At 37.9% G+C, this 25,778-nt stretch overlaps 1 protein-coding gene across 3 annotated transcripts in view; it reads left to right on the top strand.

Annotated features, from left to right (window-relative positions):
* Positions 1-7,637: 7,637 nt before the first annotated feature.
* The window catches only part of LOC138333815 (transducin-like enhancer protein 4), a 38,782-nt gene continuing 20,641 nt past the window's right edge, over positions 7,638-25,778 (top strand). For 2 of the 3 annotated variants that reach the window (XM_069282430.1, XM_069282428.1), the window contains exons 1-4: positions 9,627-9,670; positions 13,936-13,998; positions 15,954-16,028; positions 16,796-16,988. In XM_069282430.1, coding sequence (XP_069138531.1) covers positions 16,015-16,028; positions 16,796-16,988 — 207 coding nt within the window. In that variant the 5' untranslated portion in view covers positions 9,627-9,670; positions 13,936-13,998; positions 15,954-16,014. Of the gene's footprint in view, positions 8,075-8,279; positions 8,378-8,615; positions 8,680-9,625; positions 9,671-13,935; positions 13,999-15,953; positions 16,029-16,795; positions 16,989-17,627; positions 17,639-25,778 lie in introns of those variants that run through there. The other variant, XM_069282427.1, reaches the window with a different exon arrangement.

Genomic DNA, 25,778 nt, shown 5'->3' with positions numbered 1-25,778 from the left:
TCTCTCTCCTTGACACAATATCGTCCTTTCCTCTGTCATCTCTCTCCTTGACACAATATCGTCCTTTCCTCTGTCATCTCTCTCCTTGACACAATATCGTCCTTTCCTCTGTCATCTCTCTCCTTGACACAATATCGTCCTTTCCTCTGTCATCTCTCTCCTTGACACAATATCGTCCTTGCCATTTTCCTCTGTCATCTCTCTCCTTTTCTCTGTCATCTCTCTCACTTGATATAATATCGCGCTCCTTTTCCTGTTCATCTCACTCCTAGACTCAAATATCGTCTCTCATCTCTCTCTTCTTGACACAATATCGTCCTCGCTTTCCTCTGTCAACTCTCTCCTTGACACAATATCGTCATTTCTCTGTCCATCTCTCTCCTTGGACAATAATATCGTCCTATCTTTTTCTCTCTCTCTCTTGACACAATATCGTCCTTTCCTCTGTCATCTCTCTCCTTGACACAATATCGTCCTTTTCCTCTGTCATCTCTCTCCTTGTCCTTGACACAATATCGTCCTTTCCTTCCTTTGTCATCTCTCTCCTTGACACAATATCGTCCTTTCCTCTGTCATCTCTCTCCTTGACACAATATCGTCCTTTTTCCTCTGTCATCTCTCTTACCTTGACACAATATCGTCCTTTTTCTCTGTCATCTCTCTCCTTGACACAATATCGTCCTTTCCTCTGTCATCTCTCTCCTTGACACAATATCGTCTTTCCTCTGTCATCTCTCTCCTTGACACAATTCGTCCTTTCCTCTGTCATCTCCCGTCTTCTTGACACAATATCGTCCTTTTCTCTGTCATCTCTCTCCTTGACACAATATCGTCCTTTTCTCTGTCATCTCTCTCCTTGACGCAATATCGTCCTTTCTTTCCTTTGTCATCTCTCTTCTTGACACAATATCGTCCTTTTCTCTGTCATCTCTCTCCTTGACACAATATCGTCCTTTCCTCTGTTCATCTCTCTCCTTGACACAATATCGTCCTCCTTCTCCTGTACAATTATCTCTCTCCTTGACACAATATCGTCCCTTTTATCCTCTGTCATCTCTCTCCTTGACACAATATCGTCCTTTCCTCTAATTATCGACGCAATCCTTTCCTCTTGACTCTCTCCCTTGACACAATATCGTCTCCCTTTCCTCAATTATCTCTCTCCTTGACACAATATCGTCCTTTTTGTAATCTGTCATCGTCTCTTTCCTTTGACACAATATCGTCCTTTCCTCTGTCATCTCTCTCCTTGACACAATATCGTCCTTATCCTTCAATGTCATCGCTCTCTCTTGACACAATTTCGTCCTTCTCTGTCATCTCTCTCCTTGACACACATATCGTCCTGTCCTCAATTATCTCTCTCCTTGACACAATCGTCGTCCTCCTTTTCCTCAATGACACATCTCTCTCCTTGACACTATATCGTCCTTTTCTCCTGTCATCTCTCCTCCTTGACACAATATCGTCCCTGTCTTCTCGTGTCATCTCTCTCCTTAAACGCATAATATCGTCCTATTTTTCCTTTGTCCATCTCTCTTCTTGACACAATAATCGTCCATTCCTCTGTCATCTCTCTCCTTGACACAATATGTCCAAACCCTTCTCCTCTGACATCTCTCTCCCTTGACACACTATCGGTCCTTTTCTCTGTCACATCTTCTCTCTCTCTCTCTTTGACACACAATATCGTCCGTCTCTGTCATGTCTGTCCTTGACACATCTTCGTCCTTCCCTCAATTATCATCTCTCCTTGACCACAATATCGTCCATTTCCTCTGATCATCTCTCTCCTTGACACAATATAGTCGTGCCTTCCCTCAATTAAATCATCTCTCCTTGACACAAATATCGTATGGCACCTATATAAAAAAGTCCTCTGTCATGATCTCTACCTTGACAAGTCAATAATCGGATGTGTCCTTCATTCCTACGTCATAGATTAAATCTGATATTACTTAAATGCCTTGCGCACGATGTTATGTGTGGGTATGATGTCTACGGGAAACGATGTTATGTGGGTATGATGTCTGCGGGAAAAACGATATTATGTGGGTATGGATTGTCTGCGGGAAACGATGTTTATGTGGGTATGATGTCTACGGGAAAACGATGTTTATGTGGGTATGATGTCTACGGGAAACGATGTTATGTGTGGGTTTGATGTCTTGCGGGATAACGATGTTTGTGGGTATGATGTGGGTATGATGTCTGTGGGGTAAATGTCTACGGGAAACGATGTTAATATGTGGGGTTGGATGTCTACGCGGAAACGATGTTTTTGTGGGTATTGACTGTCTGCGGGAAACGATGTTAGTGGGTATGATGTCTACGGGAAAATACGATGTTTTGTGGGTATGATGTCTACGGGAAACGATGTTATGTGGGTATGATGTCTACGGGAAACGTTGTTATGTGGGTATGATGTCTGCGGGAAACGATGTTATGTGGGTATGATGTCTACGGGAAACGATGTTATGTTGGGGGAAATATGTTATGTGGGTATGATGTCTGCGGGGGAAACGATGTTATGTGGGTATGATGTCTGTGGGAAACGATGTTATGTGGGTATGATGTCTGCGGGAAAACGATGTTATGTGGGTATGATGTCTACGGGAAACGATGTTATGTGGGTATGATGTCTACGGGAAACGATGTTATGGGGTATGATGTCTCGGGAACGATGTGGGTATGATGTCTACGGGAAACGATGTTATGTGGGTATGATGTCCGTAAACGATGTTATGTGGGTATGATGTCTACGGAAACGATGTTATGTGGGTATGATGTCCGCGGGAAACGATGTTATGTGGGTATGATGTCTACGGGAAACGATGTTATGTGGGTATGATGTCTACGGGAAACGATGTTATGTGGGTATGATGTCTACGGGAAACGATGTTATGTGGGTATGATGTCTGCGGGAAACGATGTTATGTGGGTATGATGTCTGCGGGGAAACGATGTTATGTGGGTATGATGTCTACGGGAAACGATGTTTATGGGTATGATGTCTCGGGAAACGATGTTATGTGGGTATGATGTCTACGGGAAACGATGTTATGTGGGTATTGATGTCTGCGGGAAACGATGTTTGTGGGTATGATGTCTATGTGGGTATGATGTCTACGGAAACGATGTTATGTGGGTATGATGTTATACGGAAACGATGTTATGTGGGTATGATGTCTGCGGGAAACGATGTTATGTGGGTATGATGTCTACGGGAAACGATGTTATGTGGGTATGATGTCTGCGGGAAACGATGTTATGTGGGTATGATGTCTACGGGAAACGATGTTATGTGGGTATGATGTCTACGGGAAACGATGTTATGTGGGTATGATGTCTACGGGAAACGATGTTATGTGGGTATGATGTCTACGGGAAACGATGTTATGTGGGTATGATGTCTGCGGGAAACGATGTTATGTGGGTATATGATGTCTACGGGAAACGATGTTATGTGGGTATGATGTCTACGGGAAACGATGTTATGTGGGTATGATGTCTGCGGGAAACGATGTTATGTGGGTATGATGTCTACGGGAAACGATGTTATGTGGGTATGATGTCTACGGGAAACGATGTTATGTGGGTATGATGTCTACGGGAAACGATGTTATGTGGGTTATGATGTCTACGGGAAACGATGTTATGTGGGTATGATGTCTACGGGAAACGATGTTTATGTGGGTATGATGTCTACGGAAAACGATTGTATGTGGGTATGATGTCTACGGGAAACGATGTTATGTGGGTATGATGTCTGCGGAAACGATGTTATGTGGGTATGATGTCTACGGGAAACGATGTTTTGTGGGTATGATGTCTACGGGAAAACGATGTTATGTGGGTATGATGTCTACGGGAAACGATGTTATGTGGGTATGATGTCTACGGGAAACGATGTTATGTGGGTATGATGTCTGCGGGAAACGATGTTATGTGGGTATGATGTCTACGGGAAACGATGTTATGTGGGTATGATGTCTACGGGAAACGATGTTATGTGGGTATGATGTCTACGGGAAACGATGTTATGTGGGTATGATGTCTACGGGAAACGATGTTATGTGGGTATGATGTCTGCGGGAAACGATGTTATGTGGGTATGATGTCTACGGGAAACGATGTTATGTGGGTATGATGTCTCGGGAAACGATGTTATGTGGGTATGATGTCTACGGGAAACGATGTTATGTGGGTATGATGTCTGCGGGAAACGATGTTATGTGGGTATGATGTCTGCGGGAAACGATGTTATGTGGTATGATGTCGATGTTATTGTGGGTATGATGTCTACGGGAAACGATGTTATGTGGGTATGATGTCTGCGGGAAACGATGTTATGTGGGTATGATGTCTACGGGAAACGATGTTATGTGGGTATGATGTCTACGGGAAACGATGTTATGTGGGTATGATGTCTACGGGAAACGATGTTATGTGGGTATGATGTCTACGGGAAACGATGTTATGTGGGTATGATGTCTGCGGGAAACGATGTTTATGTGGGTATGATGTCTGCGGGAAACGATGTTATGTGGGTATGATGTCTACGGGAAACGATGTTATGTGGGTATGATGTCTACGGGAAACGATGTTATGTGGGTATGATGTCTACGGGAAACGATGTTATGTGGGTATGATGTCTGCGGGAAACGATGTTGGGATGATGTGCGGAAACGATGTTATGTGGGTATGATGTCTACGGGAAACGATGTTATGTGGGTATGATGTCTACGGGAAACGATGTTATGTGGGTATGATGTCTACGGGAAACGATGTTATGTGGGTATGATGTCTGCGGGAAACGATGTTATGTGGGTATGATGTCTACGGGAAACGATGTTATGTGGGTATGATGTCTGCGGGAAACGATGTTATGTGGGTATGATGTCTACGGGAAACGATGTTATGTGGGTATGATGTCTACGGGAAACGATGTTATGTGGGTATGATGTCTGCGGGAAACGATGTTATGTGGGTATGATGTCTACGGGAAACGATGTTATGTGGGTATGATGTCTACGGGAAACGATGTTATGTGGGTATGATGTCTGCGGGAAACGATGTTATGTGGGTATGATGTCTGCGGGAAACGATGTTATGTGGGTATGATGTCTACGGGAAACGATGTTATGTGGGTATGATGTCTACGGGAAACGATGTTATGTGGGTATGATGTCTGCGGGAAACGATGTTATGTGGGTATGATGTCTACGGGAAACGATGTTATGTGGGTATGATGTCTGCGGGAAACGATGTTATGTGGGTATGATGTCTGCGGGAAACGATGTTATGTGGGTATGATGTCTACGGGAAACGATGTTATGTGGGTATGATGTCTGCGGGAAACGATGTTATGTGGGTATGATGTCTGCGGGAAACGATGTTATGTGGGTATGATGTCTACGGGACGATGTTTATGTGGGTATGATGTCTACGGGAAACGATGTTATGTGGGTATGATGTCTACGGGAAACGATGTTATGTGGGTATGATGTCTGCGGGAAACGATGTTATGTGGGTATGATGTCTACGGGAAACGATGTTATGTGGGTATGATGTCTACGGGAAACGATGTTATGTGGGTATGATGTCTGCGGGAAACGATGTTTTGTGGGTATGATGTCTACGGGAAACGATGTTTTGTGGGTATGATGTCTGCGGGAAACGATGTTATGTGGGTATGATGTCTACGGGAAACGATGTTATGTGGGTATGATGTCTGCGGGAAACGATGTTATGTGGGTATGATGTCTACGGGAAACGATGTTATGTGGGTATGTGTCTACGGGAAACGATGTTATGTGGGTATGTGTCTGCGGGAAACGATGTTATGTGGGTATGATGTCTGCGGGAAACGATGTTTATGTGGGTATGATGTCTACGGGAAACGATGTTATGTGGGTATGATGTCTACGGGAAACGATGTTATGTGGGTATGATGTCTACGGGAAACGATGTTATGTGGGTATGATGTCTACGGGAAACGATGTTATGTGGGTATGATGTCTACGGGAAACGATGTTATGTGGGTATGATGTCTACGGGAAACGATGTTTTGTGGGTATGATGTCTACGGGAAACGATGTTATGTGGGTATGATGTCTGCGGGAAACGATGTTATGTGGGTATGATGTCTGCGGGAAACGATGTTATGTGGGTATGATGTCTACGGGAAACGATGTTATGTGGTATGACGTGTCTAGGGAAACGATGTTATGTGGGTATGACGTTCTGGAAAACGATGTTATGTGGGTATGATGTCTACGGGAAACGATGTTATGTGGGTATGGTGTCTACGGGAAACGATGTTATGTTGGTTTTATACGCCCATTTAATTACGAAACGTTTTGTGTATATTGTGATTTAATCCATGATCAAAACTGTGTGAATTTGTTGTAGGAATTCAGAAATTAAAATCTTTTTAATTTTCGCCTAAAAACTCGCGTTTGTTAAGAGTACACTCAGACACTCAGTGTTATGTTTCTATAACATAAAAAGATGTATTCAAGTTCATCCTTATAATGAAGATAATCTCTTCAGTATTAAAAATCCATTTAGGACTCTTTTTCTATGAAATCAAACTCCATTTTTTCTCATTTATGTGCTGATAAAGTAATTTTTTTAGCCAATAAAAATGCTTGTTTAAAGCAAAATTGAATGATTTTTGTGTAAATTGTGTTATTGAGCACAGAAATATCCGGGGAACGAAGTGATTAAAATGTCTAATATGTGGAGGCGTGTAGGTGTTAAAACAAATAACTAACAAATTAATATATTAATATATGCTTTTCCTTCCTAGTTATAATATCGGCAAATTAGTGAGAAGTAATTAAATTCATATGCTAGCTACGGAATACTCTTTTTTTAGTTTGTTTTATTTTTACATTTTATTTCGGAAATTGTGCATGTCACTTCATGTTTTTGAGTTGATAAATTTCGACTGCTAGGTCCACTATAATTAATATGATTAGAAAAATGACAATTCCTTTGAAATATAATTTATGGATCCTTCTCCCCATTTTCCACAATAAAATTCAAAACTCATATATTTTAAGTTTCTATATTGAAATTAACCTCGCCATTCGAACAATAATTCAACATGAAAAATAACAATAAAAAATAAGTTAAAAAATTGTCATAATAACTTTAAACTCAATATAAGTTTTTTCTTATTTCAATAAGTTCAATTAGCAACATTTATAATAGGCCTATGTGTGTGTTTTTGTTTCAAATAATAAACTGTTGAATTGTATTTTGTTAATTTATTGTTATGTGTGTCAAAGACTTTCAATGTTGTTTTATTAAACCGATTAAATCTGTTGTTTTTTTCTTCAATTTTCGGTTGAAAATCGCTGTTCTCCATTTTCCGGCTTTCCACGCCTACTTTTTTGACAGACAGGTAATGTATGCACACTAGCCTATTTACTATGCACACTTTCTCATTACGTATGCACACTCCGGTAAATACTCGATGCTGATTGGTGAAGTGGCGTGTGAATTGTGCATAACTAATGACTCCACGTGGGGTTGTTGAGTCGATAGCCAGCTGTTGAGTTGACCAATCACTCGCGCCCAAATATGGCAAATGTATTTGCCTCCTGCTTTTGTTATTTGCGGAATAATAACGCGTGTTGAATTATACTGTGTGTGGCATTTTACAAGGCAGTTCACACGGGCGCATACACATAGAGAGGTTCGGTCTGTACATTCGCTAGGAATTTTACATCATATATCGGCGAAATACCCGGATTTTCGTCATCAAATTGTGTTCAAGTTGTTCTCAGGGCTGTACCCCGGGTCTAGAGTTCATATGGATGTTACACAGCGAGGAATTCTTTGATGGATTACCGATAAATGCAGATTCGCGGGTCGACCCCGAGCTGTGTTGTGTGTGTAGACTGGTCGATGTGCGTTCAGACGCCTTTCCCTATGTTTTTGCATGTGTAGAGTGTTTCTAATGTGTGATTGTAAGAACAGTACAATCTAAATGAAGACTGGTGTAATTTTTGGGATATAATTTCGAATAACGAACTCCGCGATGTATCCTAATCGCCACCCGGTAAGTGCTTGTGCTGCTACAGAGCGTAGCACGTTTTTGCTTTCTGTTTACTTGCGAGTCTCTTTGTTCATGAATGGCGGGTTGTGCCTTGTCTCGGCGCGCTCAGAGACCCCGGGCTCTAGGCCTGTAGATTTGTAGATTTCCTTTCCCCAACGACCCCATTTTTGTTATGACTATCATTATCGTCGTTACACTGTTGTTTCAGACGCCACACCAGCCCGGTCAACCGTTTAAATTCACGGTGGCGGAATCGTGTGATCGAATCAAAGAAGAATTCAGCTTTCTACAAGCCCAATATCACAGGTACAGCTCAAATTAAACTCCACGTATTATCAGACCGAATATTTATGTAAATGTGTGTACTATGTCTCGTTGACTTTCCTTGTAACTGAAACATATTACCATAGCCATAAATGACATTTAGCATTAGTCTGAATTAGGTCACATGAAATGGAGTAATAATAAATGATAAGAAAAGTGTTTGGACTACCTCATGATGCCTAATACACAATGACGTATTGTTTTTGTTTTGTATGTGTAGTTTAAAAATGGAATGTGAGAAACTGGCCCAGGAAAAGACTGAAATGCAGCGACACTATGTCATGGTAAGTTCACACGCAACCAACCGTGACCCCGTTAAGAATATTTTAACGATTTCACTTTGATCCTGGATAGTGGGTCTAATGGCTGTAGATAAGATTTACACAAATTATCTAACAGCATTTTTAAATATTCTATCTTGATTACTGTACAATATCTGATTCGTACCCGTCCCCCTGCTAGGATCACAGGGCAATGTAAATATTAGAAACCTTGTGTACATATGTTTGTATGTGAAGATGCTTATGTTCGTATGTGAACAGTGCGCGTGTTAAACTTGGCGGTGTATCTGCCTGCACGTTAGGTAAATTGATTTGCCGTAATTGAATTAATTTTAGTCCCGTGTGATATGGCTAGGGTCATGACCTGCTAACCGAGTGTAACAGAAAGTGTTGTGACTCATAGGCTACACCATGCAGGGTTCTACACAGAAAAATCACTGTGAACTGGGCATCTCACTAAAACGGAATTACTGCCATACACATGTACATACGTCTGCATATAGCCTACTAGTTATATAATTACTTTGGCTACATCACATAGCCTTGTGAGCATGGTCTGTGTCAAGTTTCATTGGCCTATCAGTTTAATTGTCTAATTAAAAGAACATTTATTTAGCTTAGACAATAATCTGAACAGTGGGTATTTTAATTGCAGCTCGTAGAAAAATCATTTATAGATATATAGAAGATGTTTGTGTATTAAAGCATATTATTAATTCGTTTAATTTGACCTTTGGCAAAAAGTTGACCAACAAAGATAAGCGATATATTAAGCCTGATTGTATCAATTATCAATTAAAAGTGGAGAAAAAAAGCTTTAATATTTTCACAGACCATATATAGTCGAATATCTCTAGGCAATAAAAACCTTCAGCTATAAATATATTCATGAATTGATAGCGTTTTTAATGTATGTTGAATTTGAATTATTGATATAATTTGTTTGCAGTACTACGAAATGTCGTATGGATTAAACGTGGAAATGCATAAACAGGTAAGTCAAGATAACTAGACTGAAGACAGGTGTATTTATACAGGTAAACACTGATACAGACTCGTACATAAATACACCACTAACTAAAGGTGATACACATTTTTTGCGATAAGAGTTCCCCCATACAAACTAATCGCCATCTAGGCATGCCAGGATCACATGAGCAAGGTATACACTCGATAACATTGTAGAGTAATGTGATCCTCAAATGACTGCACTTAACGTTTTGTAACTGGTCGAGTTAAGAACATTTTATCAGTTTTTGAGCGTTAGGTTTAGGAAATTAGAGACTTAGGCGCCTCCCATTCCACTTTGAATAAAAAGGGGTTTATTTAATCCTGGTGGGCTTGCAGAGACTTCTAGAATTATTATTAAGCTTTCAAAATAAAACAGATTTAGGACCCTCCCATAGAAAATGTGATAAAACAGTTTGGAGACTGACTTTCCAGATGCTAGCTCAGTAAGGTCCCAAGGCTTTCGACTCCTCCCATATTTCAAACCCTGTCTTTGTGTGTCTGGGGTCATACAATGGGCCCCTATTCTCCCTAGGGGACAGAGCTCATTTTTCTCCAGTGGGTGTGTCACTTTTTTATATTTGTAAAAGAGGTGGCAAAATTCCTGCGTCTTACACAGTCACATGTAAGAGAGAAAATCTCCCTATATATATATATACACACACCAGAGAAGGAGATAAGTTACTCCTATCTGGGTCCTGATTACATGAGGTGTGTATAGGACTCGCTCCTGACTGTAGAAAAGCTGTAGATCTCTTGTACAAGTGTAATTGGCCTGTGATAAGTTTTTCAATATCTTGAGGGGGCGTGGCCTAATGCCTGAGGAGGCGGAGCCTAGCCTAGACTGACAGTGAGTGTGTCTGTTTGATACAGAAAACTGTTGTACACATTGCTATCAATCAATATCCTGGTCCAGGCTACACAAAGCTGGACATTTGAGAGGGGTAAGCCAGGCATCTGAGGGTTAGATATCCCAGCTGGTGCCTACATACCTGAGGATAACAGACACTCTTATTACTGTAGAATATTTACACGAGTGCTTACAGCCAAGAACACAAGTGCTTACAGACCGATGCCATTTCACTAAATTACAGTCATACAAATATACACAGGGTGTGTGTCGATTGCAGTTTTAATTTAAATTTAATTGAATGTGAAATTAGATGAAACAGCTGAACAAACCCTTAAATTGTGCTAGTTTTAACCACATTGATCTTAAATATGTCAGTGTTATTATAACAGACATTACATAAGAAATAAATGTTTCTAATTAGGGAATCAATGATATTGTGTAACATATTATTCGTGATTAATTTTTCCTCAATATTTCTGGTATTCGTGTGAATGATTTTGATAATCCTTATTAATTTTCCTTCAATATTCTCTGGAATGTACATACAGCTGAAGATATTTGAATACTAAATGATGAATGTTTAAGTTTCATCTTTTAATGTTTATGCAGAAAATGATTATTGAAAGATCCAATCTTGCAAACGAGCAATTATAAATATGCCACGTTAATAGATGTACGTTGGGTTTGGGAGTGTAAGGCTCTACAGTACATTGGATCGATGCCTTGGGTAGTGTTTAGCCATTCATTAACCAAGTCTAGTTACTAGCTAGTGTGAACACATCAATTCATTGGCTGCTGTAGATCTGCTGGGAATTGATGTAGTCAGTAGGGCAGTTTGAGGCAGATTGTGTCTTTTAATTGGATATGGATTCTTTCCTGAAGCACTTGTCTAAGACATTTGGTCTTATGGAACCTTGATTGGTTATAGTTAGTCCTGGTATTGTGGACTAGAATGGACCAGTCCAGTCCACGGGTCTGTCCCAGTATTGTGGACTAGAATGGACCAGTCTAGTTCACGGGTCTGTCCCAGTATTGTGGACTAGAATGGACCAGTCTAGTTCACGGGTCTGTCCCAGTGTTGTGGACTAGAATGGACCAGTCTAGTTCACGGGTCTGTCCCAGTATTGTGGACTAGAATGGACCAGTCCAGTCCACGGGTCTGTCCCTGTTTTATTGACTGGAATGGACCAGTCCAATCCACGGGTATGTCCCAGTATTGTGGACCAGAATGGACTGGCCCAGTCAGCAGGCCTTTCCCGGTATTGTGGACTAGAATGGACCAGTCCAGTCCACGGGTCTGTCCCAATATTGTGGACCCTGTCCAGTCCGCAGGTATGTCCCTGTTGATGGCCAAGTCCAGTTGCGGCAAAAAACTGATTGTTTGATTCTCTTGAGCCCTTATGTACAGTTATTTGTATTTAGCATGAATTGATAGTCTTCAGCTGTTCTCGCTGAATTAAAGTGTTACTGCAGCTTACCGGTAAAATGTCATTCCATTAACAGTATTGATTGCATGGAGTAACCAACCTATTTCTATTTTTTACTTCGTCATAAAAGGAACATCTTAAAGAATGCATCAACTTTTTTTTGCAACTGAACTGCCATTAAACCCAATTCTCAAAGATCAAATTTTTTAACCGGTGCTGGAACAATTCACTATATAATAGTGTAAGTTCCTCTGAGATTGACAGCGCTGATCAAAGCGGTATTCATTTCACTATAACCGACCCATGGGTTAATGAAACTGTTTTGAAATTCAGTGCCAGAAGCTATGTAAGTTGTACAGCAAGGATTCTCGTATTTGATTAAGATGGCGGAGAGCGCGGTTACATCCCCATTTAAGACATTGCAGTCTAACCATCGCTTCGCATAAAGAAGAACATAAAATCAATATAGCGAATAGATTCCTTCATTTTACTGGAATTGATAATCTTTTAGAGCAAATACAATTTCCATGGAAACCTAGCCGCTAAGAGTTGACGCTTTGACATGTCGGGACTTGGATTGTATGCCAGTCAGTTTGCATTTTTTGGTCAATAACTTTATTTAATGAAAGTTGTAATGGAAAATCGATCAGAATTTATAGCTAATATCTGAATAAACTAGCTGTCGTAGGACATGGTATTGTTGACTGGTATGTGGGCAAACACTAGAGGGTTAAAGAAGGCAAGATAGTGGGAATCGATGTGCTAAGAAAACAAAAGGCGCTCTCTTATCTTGTGTAAACTTCTAGATCTAGTATATAGGTTCAATGTCAACAAAACCTCAGCATATATACAGTCTTTTATTTATTGACTTTTCAGCTGTTTTCTGAAAGATAATGATTTAAAAAAAAATTCTTTTTACAGATTGTAAATTTTAAATTTACAGCAAATATTAAATCTTGGGTCAGTTTCTAAAAGGCACATAAATATTCCAAAATGGCATCATTACAATTCTTCAAGGACTTTTTCAATGGTGTTTGTTTTACTGAATAAAAAAAATTCCGGAAGATTTGATCCTGTGAGATGTTATAGAGAATGGAATGCTATTTATAAATTAATTGTCTGGTTTCTAGATAATAGCTTAATACTAAATTACTCTCCCATCTACAATTACAGTTTATAATTGTCTATAGTAAAGGTAATATGCTAATTAGACACATACCGATCATGCGATCATGTGTACTAAATACAAATTTAGTCGTTTTTCTAATTGGTTGATTACTGTTCGGTTATAATGCTTTATTGCTTGCCTTAGGAATTATATTACTTAATTAACTACAATGTACTCAGCAAGTAGAACCGGCTTCTGTACACAATTAATGCTTGGCTAGAAATGTATACTAAATCATATCTTGAAATTTTTTTTGACCAAGTTTGAAGAGATTTGAATTTCAAGGATCAATAATTATAATTCTTAAACCCCGACCCCGGTTACCCCCTTCCTGCAGGAAAAAAGGAAGAAAAAAAAAGAAAGAAAAATGTCATTATTGTCTTATTTCTTACTCAAGAAAAGGATTTATAAATGTATATGCAAATGAAATGATGTAACAGGAACATGTCGGTTTTTCATCTCTTCGCCTGTCTTATTACGCATGAATGATGCATTTTATACATGCATGACCTATTATCTGTAATTATCATTAAACTTTGTCATGAATATGTAAATGGTTTTCTGATAACAAGATGCGTTTTTTGGTGGTTTAATGCCCTGGAATTAAACTATCATTTTTAGTTAGGCCAAACCAAATATTTGTTGGATTTTAACTTTTCTTTTCCTTCTTTATCTGGCCTCTACAAGGATAATTGTAGATGAAGAAGTTTTGCTCGTTTTCTTCACATTCCGTTAGTTCTCATGCATGTTTGATAATGAATCTTGTTTTTAAGCTTAAATATTTTCTTTTTTTGTTTTCTCAGACTGAAATTGCCAAGAGGCTGAATGCTATTTGTGCTCAGGTCATTCCATTTCTCTCTCAGGAGGTAAGTTCCGGTTTTTCAGGTTATTCCATTTTCTCCACTTGTGGGGTCTGGTAGAAACAATACTTTTTACTTAAAATACACATTCGTTCACCAAAATGTTCGGTCGATCATTGATGACAATTTTATTTGTATACATTAAAAGAAATTTAAGACAGAATTATAATCACATTGGCAATTTTATTAAGTAATTTGTTAGTAAAATTTTCAACACAGCTGACCAAAATGTTTTTTGGGGTATTTCGAGTTTTTTCATTGTTTATTTAGAAGGATTGAAGTTTTTCATGGCAAGTTGATGAAGAGCAGGTGCATATTGGGGAGTCTTCCTTGGGGGGGGGGGGGGGGGTGGGTAATAGGAAATCTGTCCAGACCAATAAATATGCCCCCCCACTCCCCCTACCACTCTCCACTCCAGACAGACCCAATTATAGTTATCATATCATTACTGAGGAATGCAGTAGTGATGGGCTATTTGATAATGGTTTGCAGGGAGGGAAATGGTATAACCTAGGGTTGTGGGGGGGGTGTAAATTAGGATGAGGGGAGGGGGTTAATTGAAAACAATGGAAGGTGTGGATATGGAATGTTGATGATAAGTTTTTTTGGTATAGTCTGTCCATCGTTAATTAACTTAATCATGTAATTGGAATAAACATGTCCACCAGTTCACTTTCGAATGTCGTACCTCCTTACATCCTGGAGAGAGATATTTTGGACAGGAACAGCTAATTTACTAATTAGCAATGGTGAAATTAATTAATTACAAATTTCTAGTACATACACATTTCTATAAGCTATATACCCTCTCATTATATCTTGAAACAAAGTTGTCATCAGATAATATTTTGGTAATTATAAATATGATTTTGAAGGTAATTACATGGCGAACAAGGAGAGCTGACACTTGGTATAGATTGGTGTTGGATACTGCTATGTCAATAGTTATATTTAGTGCCGTGTGTTGTGTAAATAAGCCCGTTACATTGTGTGTTCGCAAACAACACCAACTTAACACTTGAGTCAATATTGACATTTCTCATATTTAAACAGACCTTACAATAGGGCTATAAAATTACGCTCGTTACCGATTTGTAACTATATCTGTGATGTTTACAACATTTAATTTAGTTTTACGAGTGATATGAGAGCTAGGCGAGACTCTTGTAGGGGTTCTGGATAGTTATATGGAGAAGTACACGTAAAATATGAAATCTGTGATATCTTTATAATCAGCTGTTCTGGTGCCATAATTAGAACTAATTTTATTCAAGAATTACGATAAAAAGTAATGACAGTCAGGCCATGTTCCTTCAGTTGTAAATAAAAGTAATGTTCATCATGTGGAAATGAAATACATTATCTTGTGACTTCCATTAAGATTGTATAATCGCACCTTATTTTCAGTACTGAAGTAAATGTAATCGCTGGTGCAATGACAGTAAAATTATTAATACTATCATGATAAGTGCAGTCATGTGTGAATTTCAGACTAGTTTTAAACAACATTCTGAGACATAGGGACCAGAGCAGAATACCGGGAGAGGAAGGGGGGTGGGAGCAGAAGGAAGAGCAAATAGAGGGGTAGGGGCACACAGAAGGGCACATACACACAGGGGCTGGGGCACCAGGAAGCTTTATAGATAGTGCACATACACACAGGGGAGGGGGGATACATGGAAGGGCACACTCAGGGAAGAAGGTGGGGGAAACATGGAAGGGCACACTCAGGGAAGAGGGGGGAGTTCATGGAAGGGCACACACAGGGAAGTGGGGGGGGGGACATGGAAGGGCACACACAGGGAAGAGGGGGGGTGGTACATGGCACATACAGGGAAGGTGGGGGGGATGGAAGAAGGAATGGAAAACAGCAGTAGATGATAACTTATTTTTTATTGCCCAGATTGAACAATGATTAAGCATTATAGAATGTTTAATGTTATGTTGTTGTGTCGTTTCAGCATCAGCAACAGGTGGCAGCGGCTGTAGAAAGAGCCAAACAGGTGACTATGACAGAACTCAATGCTATCATTGGGGTAAGTAATCTCCCCTTGATATTTGAGTTTTTACAGAAAACATACTTATAGCAGTCAATGTGGACTGAAAACAGATTCTCTTAAGTCATTTCAGAAAGACATGACTGGTTTGAATTTAAGGCCCTTCGTGACAATCAGAATAAATTGACTCGTTTTAAAAAGTCATCTGTTTATATTTAATGCCCTTTAGGCCTATTCTGACCAACAAACATACAGTGTTTATTAGAATAACACCCATGAAATTAGACTTATATAAGTATGTTCGCTGTCGAGAGCATGTGTGTCATGTTTGAAGTATTTTAATATAATCATTACCTTTGGGTATAAGATACTGAGATATATGTATATTCATATAGGTATTTAATTTTGTAGGCAATATCATCCATACACACTAGACAGAAACATGTATAAATGGGTCATTACTCAATTTATTTTTGAATGTAATTAAGTGTAAGAGGATTTTATCTCCATCATTATTTGTAGAGGAGACATCAGATATTGAAATAGTTTTCTTGACACCATATCTGTCTAAGACGCAATATTTTGTGATCAGATTTCCACTTAATATCAAATAAAGCGTACTTGCGTACTTTGTATATATATATGTTACTTAATTACTGGTTATTTTCCATGAGAACAAATTTGATCATTTTACTTATAAAAAATTGAAAAGATGAATGTTAAACGAATAACCAGTGGGCATTATTTACGTCTGCCTGTCGCTGGGATGGAAAACTTTCAGAAAAACTGTTGTTTGATCTTCACAGCAACAGATGCAGGCTGGACAACACCTGGCCGGTGCACATGCTCATGGGGCCCCACCATTCCCGATGCCTCCCCACCCCCCAGGACTACAACCCCCAGGGCTGCCCTCCAGTACAGCCTCTACGCTCCTCGCCCTCACCGGACACAGTGCCCTCGGGCTTTCTTCACACCTCAACTCACTCAAGGAGGAAAAAGGTGAGTAGTAGCTCATTCTGATCAATTAAGGTCAAGGGTCATGGAAAAGATCAGTTGTAGGTCAAGTAAGGTCAAGGTCATGAAAAAGATCAGTAATAGGTCAGGTAAGGTCAAGGGTCTGTACATGCAGTAGGTCAAGTAAGGTCATGAGTCATGAAATTGAAAAAAAATCAGTAGTATGTCAAGAGTAAGGTCAAGGGTCATGAGAAAGGTCAGTAGTAAGTCAAATAAGGTCAAAGGTCATATCAACATGTTCCTTTTAATGAACATTTAGCTTATTCCCAAGACATTTTCTTTAAAATTAACCTTCAATTTCATATGGAAATTAATCATTTATTTAATCTTTGTTTACATAATACAGGAGACACTGTATTAGATGTACTATTACAGTATGTACTGTTTATATGATAATTAATTTTGTTACCTCGTTAATTGGATGGATATAAAATTCATCAGGTAAAGGTCTGTTAATTGAAGTAATCTGTATGGGATTTGGTACATAATCCGTATGTTATCCAGTAAGTAGACAAATAGCATTAAAAATTTACTACAATCATCAATGTATACTGTATGTTGAAATTTGCCTCAATGTATAATGTTTGTTATCTTTCTTTTCATTTTCCATGTGGTGTCAAACAGATGAAAAACATGTAAGTAATATTTTACATTAGATTTGTACGGAATTAGTAATTATAAAATTGTAAATAAATAAGCAGATCTCCCGAAAGAACATTAAATATTCATCCATCATTATTCTACATTAATCCCCATTTAGGCTACTTTAGGCATATATAATCCTTTGTTAAATGACCCCAGGAATTAATAATTTGATACGATTTATTTAAAATACCTGCCAGTTTGATGACGTATTAGTTAGGGTACGGCAAGCTTTGTTACAGTGATAAGTAGAGGTGTTAGATTAGCCATTAAATCGTTATTGATGATAATTTCTTTTTGAGCTTAAATCGTGTCATGATTATCGGCTTATATATTTATAAGTAGAAAAATAATTGCCAGGTCAAAATTATAAAAGGATAACATGTTTATGAAACTATTTTGTGTTATGCAAGATTTTCATCCCTACCATCAAAGTGTCAAATTTGTGATTCTGGCATATATTGACAGAATTTTATCCAAAAACGCTGTTTTAGATTTATAAGTACACTACTGAATGTCGTTATAGAACAATGAACTTTTTGCATGTTTCGTTATATTTCCTGGACAGGATTTAACAAGGTTAGGTAACTCTATTCCCTCATGCTTCCAGGATTATCACAGTGAAATGAGATTTGTATAAATCCCATGCAATATGTCATTGAGGTCAACTAGCGTCTTTTATCAAAAGGTCAAATTGGGAGCAGAAAATCTGATATTTCGACCATCATGTTGATTGCTTTCTTTGTGTAGTCTAAATTCTTATACTTTCAGAATAGATGTAGTACAATTTTGTCCGAATATTGACGATATGATTATTGACTCAAATTTACTTTTATCGAGAGGTCATGGTGACCGAGTGTTCTGACGTATTACCACAAGCCCCCACCCCTGAGTTTCTAGTTTGACTCCCATTTGAGGCATTTGCAAGTCACTAGTTGTCGATTGGTATTTTTTCTCTGGGTACTCTGGCTTTCTTCCACTTTCTTAAACCTGGCTTGTTTAAATGACCCTGGCAGCCAATGATAGGGTGTAAATCACAAATACATCTTACTACAGAACAAAAGTGATCAACTTTAAAGATCGCATATACCAAACTGTCAGCTAATTAATTTTAATGTATTTTGTCTTGTAATCGTGTAATTATTTAGAATGTGACTCAATGATACCATTATCTCGAGGCTGGAGTGGTGATTTTTGACATATTGTGTTATAATTTCCTAAATCAACTTGTTCTTGTCTCAGCTGAAATTTACGACAGGTGTAAATTCTGCAATTTATTGCATTATTTGCATTAAAAGTACCTGTATTAACTAATCATGTGGCAGGTGAAACATTCTTGTCAATTAAAGGGGGTTTTAAATTTGTGATTGGATAGAGGGTACATGTACTTTCAGACAAAAAGAAGAAGGGGGATTAGAAGTGAGGTGAAAAGTTTCAATGTTTGAAGATGAGATTTATATATACATTGATAGAAACGAACACCGTTTTTAGTTGGTTGTGAAAGATTGCAACGCACTGGTAATTTTACACAAGCTATTTACATGATCCTTGGTGTTAAATAAGTGTGGAGGATTTGGCATTACAGGAGATTAACAGATGTTACCGAATCCATCCAATGTCTGATCCTCTTAACTAGTGGTATTAAGTCTATTTGGGTTAGGGCTTACCGATCAGGGATTACGGGCTAGAGAGGCTCGTCACGGCTCAGTGCCATCCACATTCTAATCCTAATCGAATTTATAACGTAAATAATACCAAGTGCTAGGATCAAGCCTGTTGTTAAAAATTCTTTAGAAAAAAAATCTTGCCTCATTCTTATGACGATAGCTTTAGGTATTGAATGGATCACTTTAAATATTGATCAAGCACTTTGCCCCCTAAAATGCGTACTAACGATAGAAAATACGACTGTTTGCTAATGAACAATAATGATATTTACACACCCGGCTTGTAGTTTATATTCAAAACGAAAAAAAAAAATCTTTTTACAAGTCCTTTTCACATAAGTAGTTTTGAGGCTCTTTAGGGGAACTTGATCGAAGTATAGTAAATGGGAAAATTTGTCTTGAATGAAAAATGTGTGGTCATTTTTACATTAACAGATTTTATTTTTTCATTCACATATATGATTTGACATAATAATTCTAATAATGCTGAAAATGTTAATGTAAAAAAAAAAAAAAAAAAGTTTTATTTTTATAGTTTACTTAAATTTTTCTTTTTAATTGCAAACTGACTATTTCAAATTTTGAATAGATTTAATTTGGCACCAAATTAATTTTCAAACAAAAAGCTTTAAGTCCGGTTTCTGAACATTTGAAAAAATGGATCTTTTACATTTAAGTAAACATTTGTAGTTAAATTGCTGATTAATTATTTAAATGGTCTAGACAAAATGTAAATTGTAAGGTAGCTAAAATTAGATAGAACATTTATTTCTTTCTGTTCATATATAGACCAACAAGAGTAAAGACCAATCATGTATTTTCTTTCACCATAAAAAAAAACCAACTACTCAGTCACCGATTGGTCACGGTCGGCTAACAAAGTACAAATGAGCCTATATTTGTCTCAGTTTGTTTGCCTTTCTTTGGCTTTTTGGCCTGAAATTGATAGTTTTGTGTTGGTCCTCTATTATATTGTGATTATGTAAACACGTGGCACATTAGAGTCAGCCATTCTGGGTAGTTACCATACCTAGAGAAATCAATGACCATTATAAACTACCGTTCAGACACAGATTCAATGTTTAGGACTTGACCCTCACACACCACTGATGCTTCACCAACCATCACACGACTTGTTAGCTTTCATTGTAAAACAGACAAAGAACGAATGATTTCGTGGTTTAGTCGAAATGAGACAAATGTTACAATTAACAAAAATTAAGGGAAAATGCTTTCAGAATATTTTTAAAAACTGCCATTTATTGAAATTATCGGCTATCTAAGTTTTCATTTTTTCATAAAGAAAATTAAAACAAATAAAGGACTTGTATTTGAGTAAAGTTGACGATGCTTTGCGTATCCAGTACAGTAGACCCGTAGGGATGTGTTAAAGTAAACATCGTGAGACTGTATAGAATGATCGGATATTAGCTTCTTGTCTTGACAAAGGCTGCGGCAATATTTGCTTTGCCCTATATGAAATATTTGTTTCATTTTCTGCCTCACAAAAGTTGCTACACATAGGCCGCTGTTCAAACAAGGTTAGTCAGCTCAGATATAGCCAACTATTTGAACAGAAAACCCTGACAAAACATTGCATCCTCCAGGGATGAGAACAAGTCGATTCCTATGGATTTGTGTTGTCAATTGTGGCTTGTGTACATTAGGTGTTAAGTACACTGGAGAATGGATTGCCCTCGGACAGAAGGACAGGTGACTGTTTACGAGAGGAAAGGTGGCTCTAGGCGGCTTTAATTTTATTTGACGGACCAATGTTTTGATTGTTTTGTTTAGCATGTTTGTTTTCAACCACAAGATATTTTGCAAACAGCTATTGACGATAATTCTATATCTACAAACGTTGGTTGTACACCATTAAGTTGTTAGGCTTTTGATAGGTGTGGCGTGGCATGGTAGATTTAAACACCGTGGAAATTCTCCGATAAAATATGTCGTTATCTTTGACATTGTGTACAGTTTCTGCCTGCCCCTTTAAAGTAAAGTAAATATTAGTTCTGGTTTAATTCAAGCTTAATTGTTTCTAATTTAAGTTTGTTGTCTCAAATATTAATTCATTGATGCATTTGTATTTAAAACCCTTTAACAAAAAAATTGGCTGATCTTGCAAAACTTGAAGAAGAAGAAAATGAACCTTGAGAAATCTTGACAATGTAAAAAAAAAAATCAATGAAAATATCGAATGATGAGGGCATCTCTTTATGAGGGCATTATTCATAGTTGTATGGGATTAGATTGCAAGGCGACTCGTCTAAAGTTATGTTGTGAAAAAAAAAAACCCATTAACAATGGAATTAGAAATATGTTTACGGCAAGACAATTTTTATATGATTATTGCTAAAAAAATTACAAGTAAATTTCTGAAACAGCATTTTCAGCTTAATTTATTACTACTTAGAGAAGGTCGCTTTGGGAAATCAAATTTTCTGCCGAGAAAAATTTTAGAACGAAAAATTGCTGTTTTTTCTCCTTTTTGAGAAATCAATAATATGAATGAAAATGAACATTTGATCTTTCTGGATTGAAATCTTACTAAAAATCAATACGATAAAACAAAATTATCAAAAAATAGATTTCAAGGAGGCATTTGAAAAAAAAAAAATATAAACAAGTAATGTAAAAAGACGACAGGAAGATTTCCCTGAAGGCATATTCACTGCAGGTCTTGCTTAATGTTTCAACCTTTTAAGGTCCGTTCATTTTAATACAGTATAATTTTTGTCGCAGAAAAAAACAATTACATTACAATTTCATTTCAATGAGACTTTTAAGTTATAATCAAAAGCAGTAAATTTTCAGTTTTACTTGAATTATTTCCACATTTTCGACAAGATTATTTCCACATTTTCGACACAAATTTTATGCTGCAACTTGTTCGTCATCAATCATACTTGTTTAGAGTCATTATAAAAAAGTTGAGGCAATAACGCTGGGTTATATAAGATCTTAGGGTTACTCAGCTGGCGGCCATTAAACGCTCATTAAGCATATGGCAAGAGCTTGCTCCGAATTCTTTTTTGATCCAGTGCAAATGTAAGTATATGACGCTAATAGGCCCTAACCATACCCACAAACAAATGGCTTTTTATCTCGTTTTTACTACTGCATATTTTTCCTGGGGTGATTTTTTAATTCAATTCTTTAAATAACGTACCATCTCGTCCAACACTGTAAAGATATATACAGTCTTCCTGATTTTTGAAAACTTGGCAGCCTCTGTTAGTATTATCAAACCTACCAATACACGTAACCCAAGAAAACAGGGAGCTGTCTTAACATCTGGCAGCTAGCGTATGTAGATAAGCTTCATTAAAAATCATTTTGAAAAGATGTAGTCAAACATTTTTGGCTATCTGTATAAAAAACATTCAGGAAAGACAAAACGCCAGTTTTTAGTCAATCATAGTTTTCAGAGAAGAAGAAGATAATGATCCTAATGTAATACTTCAATTGGCAAGAGGTTAGGCAGAAAATGAATTAGAGAGCTCGAGATCTGGTGTGCTCGGGGAAAACAAAGAAACGCATATGATGTAATCGTGGAACACCCTAATCTCGGGAAATTATTCTGAAGCTGTTAAAAGCTGTAAAGAACCGAAATCTATTCTTTATTGAGATGTTCGAGGCGTTTGGCACTGTCTGTGTCAAAGATGTATATCTGCAGACTTGAAACGCGCTGCTGAATTTCATTTTAAGATTACTTTGCAAATGGGACGTTGAGAGGTGGCTCGGTGATAGAAGAACACCTGTTGTTGTCGGCATGGCTTCACCTCGCCTTCTGACCCACTCGGCTTCATGTTGATAAATAAATCGTGCAATCTGCATCTGACTCTTTCTTAATGGAAGCAAAAATATCTGTAAAAAAAATAAAAATCTGCTAATCTTTCATATGATCACTTGACTAAGGCACAAATATCCGTGAAGATCTTTAAGATTTATTTGTATAGAAATGCGTCTACAAACATATCGCAGCATATTAAATTAAACCTGGTGAGAAATGAGGGGATCATCAAAAACCAAGAAAATCTCGTTATCGTTTAAATGGTATCATCTTTTACTGGAGAAATATCTGTTATACCTCCTTCTAGATGATCTAATGCAGACTTTTATGTCTTGTATAAAAAATCATCTTGGAATAAATTTGAATTTGAAAGGGAGATAATTTTGTGCCATGCTGGCTGAAGAGACTTTGAGCTTAATACGCTTAACGATTTTCGTTGGCATCAAAAAAAGTGATTTAGCCTAATATAGATTGATTGTTAAACGTCAGATATACATCAAGTACATTTGTAGTCCAGCTCATTAGCAGTGTTAGTGTGGAATTGTATGGTACGTAGTTGAGAAATATTGACGTAGTTGAGAAATATTGATGAGGTTTAACTGTAATGCTTATAAAGAGGCTATCAATTGTCAATCAGTTTGGATAATTTACTTAAGTATCGACAAGCTGGATAACATACTAATGTCCAAAACCTGTCTTTGTGACACCTCTATAGACAGACCACTTGGTAAATAAGACCACATTCTTGGGGTCCCAAATGGCAGCTCCTATATACCATTTGACCTGTGTATTAGGACCATCATTTGACCTGTGTACCATCATTTGACCAGTGTATTAGGACCATCATTTGACCTGTGTATTAGGACCATCATTTGACCTGTGTATTAGGACCATCATTTGACCTGTGTAATAGGACCATCATTTGACCAGTGTATAAGGACCACTCTTTGACCTGTGTATAAGGACCACTTTTGGACCTGTATATAAGGACCACCATTTGACCTGTGTATATGGGCCACTTTTGGACCTGTGTATAGGGACCACCATTTGACCTGTGTATAGGGACCACCATTTGACCTGTGTATAAGGACCACTTTATCCATTGGATGGTCTTTATAGACAGGTTTACACTGAACAAATTTTAATTTGTGGAACTCCCATCATAAAATATAACACCCTTTAACCTGGCAGCATATAAGGGGCTATTATTAGACCCCTTTTTGTTTATCTGTACCCCTAAACTTACTAAAACTCATGTTATGGGCTGCATGGATCCCTGCTACCACTTGAAACCTTATATTAGGGACTGCATCAATCCCTGCCACTTTAAACAATTATATTAGGGGTTGCATCGATCCCTGCCATTTAAAACATTATTTTAGGAGCTGCATCTTTCCCTGCCACTTGAAACATTATATTATATTAGGAGCTGCTTTGAACCCAGCAACTTGAAACATTATATTAGGGGCTGTGTGTACCAATAAACAAATAGAAGGGCTAGTCTGAGCTGAATAAATCCATGGTATTATTTAGGGACCGTCTGAAGCCAGATATCCCCGAAACTACTTGAGGAGTATAGAGCCCCTCGTAAAGTCCCTATCTCTCGGTATCGGGGCTCTAAGTTTTGTCATTTGAGATACTTACCTCTCCAGGGTGGCCTATCAGCCCTTCAATATCTCCAGTGCCAATACAATATCGCAACAATCGCCAAACAGCACTGCTTAGCGAGTGTTGAGACAGCTATATGTAAACACTCTCCAATTGTTTGCTCTGTTGGATTTGGCTAAGTGTTTGCCGATCATAAACCTTGTACTGGGTGTATACTGAAGGTGAACTTTACGAATACAGGTAGAGATTGATGAGAGGCACTGATCTCCCGCGAAGTTCCATCGATATCGTCACTCGTTGTTGTATTAGATCGTCGGAGCTAAATCCCCAGTGTTTAGGGAGCCGAGGCCTACATTTGTATATTCTGTTATTGAGACGGTCATGTTTAAGGATCAACGTTCGGGAATCAAATGGTAGTTTTACTTGTTGTTGACAAGATTTTCTTATTTTAAGGCTTTTAACTCAATTGAGACACAAAAACTCTGTTTGTATTGCTATTTGGCTGTATTACCCGACTTGTCTGTTACGGAGGTAGTTATGACATCGGGTTATAGCGCGTTGATTCTCAGACGATAGGCCAAGTTATAATTGGTTTTAATATCTTTTATACTAAATGGGAGGAGTCTCCTTAAAATCTCTGCTCTGGGAAAGGTTGAAAGGTCAAGGTCATTATTTTCGCTAAACCAATTTCATACAAGCAATCATATAAAAGTTCCAGCCAAGACAATGGGTGAAATAACAGTTTCTGTTTATAGAAAGGGACAGAATATCCAGCGTTGCCATGGTAACGCGTACATCAATATACATTGAAGTACAAACATATTTGGGCAACACACCTATAAATAGATAGAAAAAGTAATGAGATCGGAGAAGAAAGAATTAAAGCAACCAATGGCATTTAATTTCAGATCTCGCTGCATGCATCAGAGACCCCCGAGACTCGATTAGACTGCAATTTCAGCAAGAAATCAATATCTCATTGTCTTTATCTTTTCCCGTATAAAATGTTGTCCCGAGGGTATTTAGTAGGCCGGCATGTCTCCTCATATACTCACTGGCTGC

The sequence above is a fragment of the Argopecten irradians genome, chromosome 10 (assembly GCF_041381155.1).
Source record: "Argopecten irradians isolate NY chromosome 10, Ai_NY, whole genome shotgun sequence".
Lineage (NCBI taxonomy): Eukaryota > Metazoa > Mollusca > Bivalvia > Pectinida > Pectinidae > Argopecten > Argopecten irradians.
Note: the sequence above shows the minus strand (reverse complement) of the source record. Positions and strands in the feature narration are given on the sequence as shown.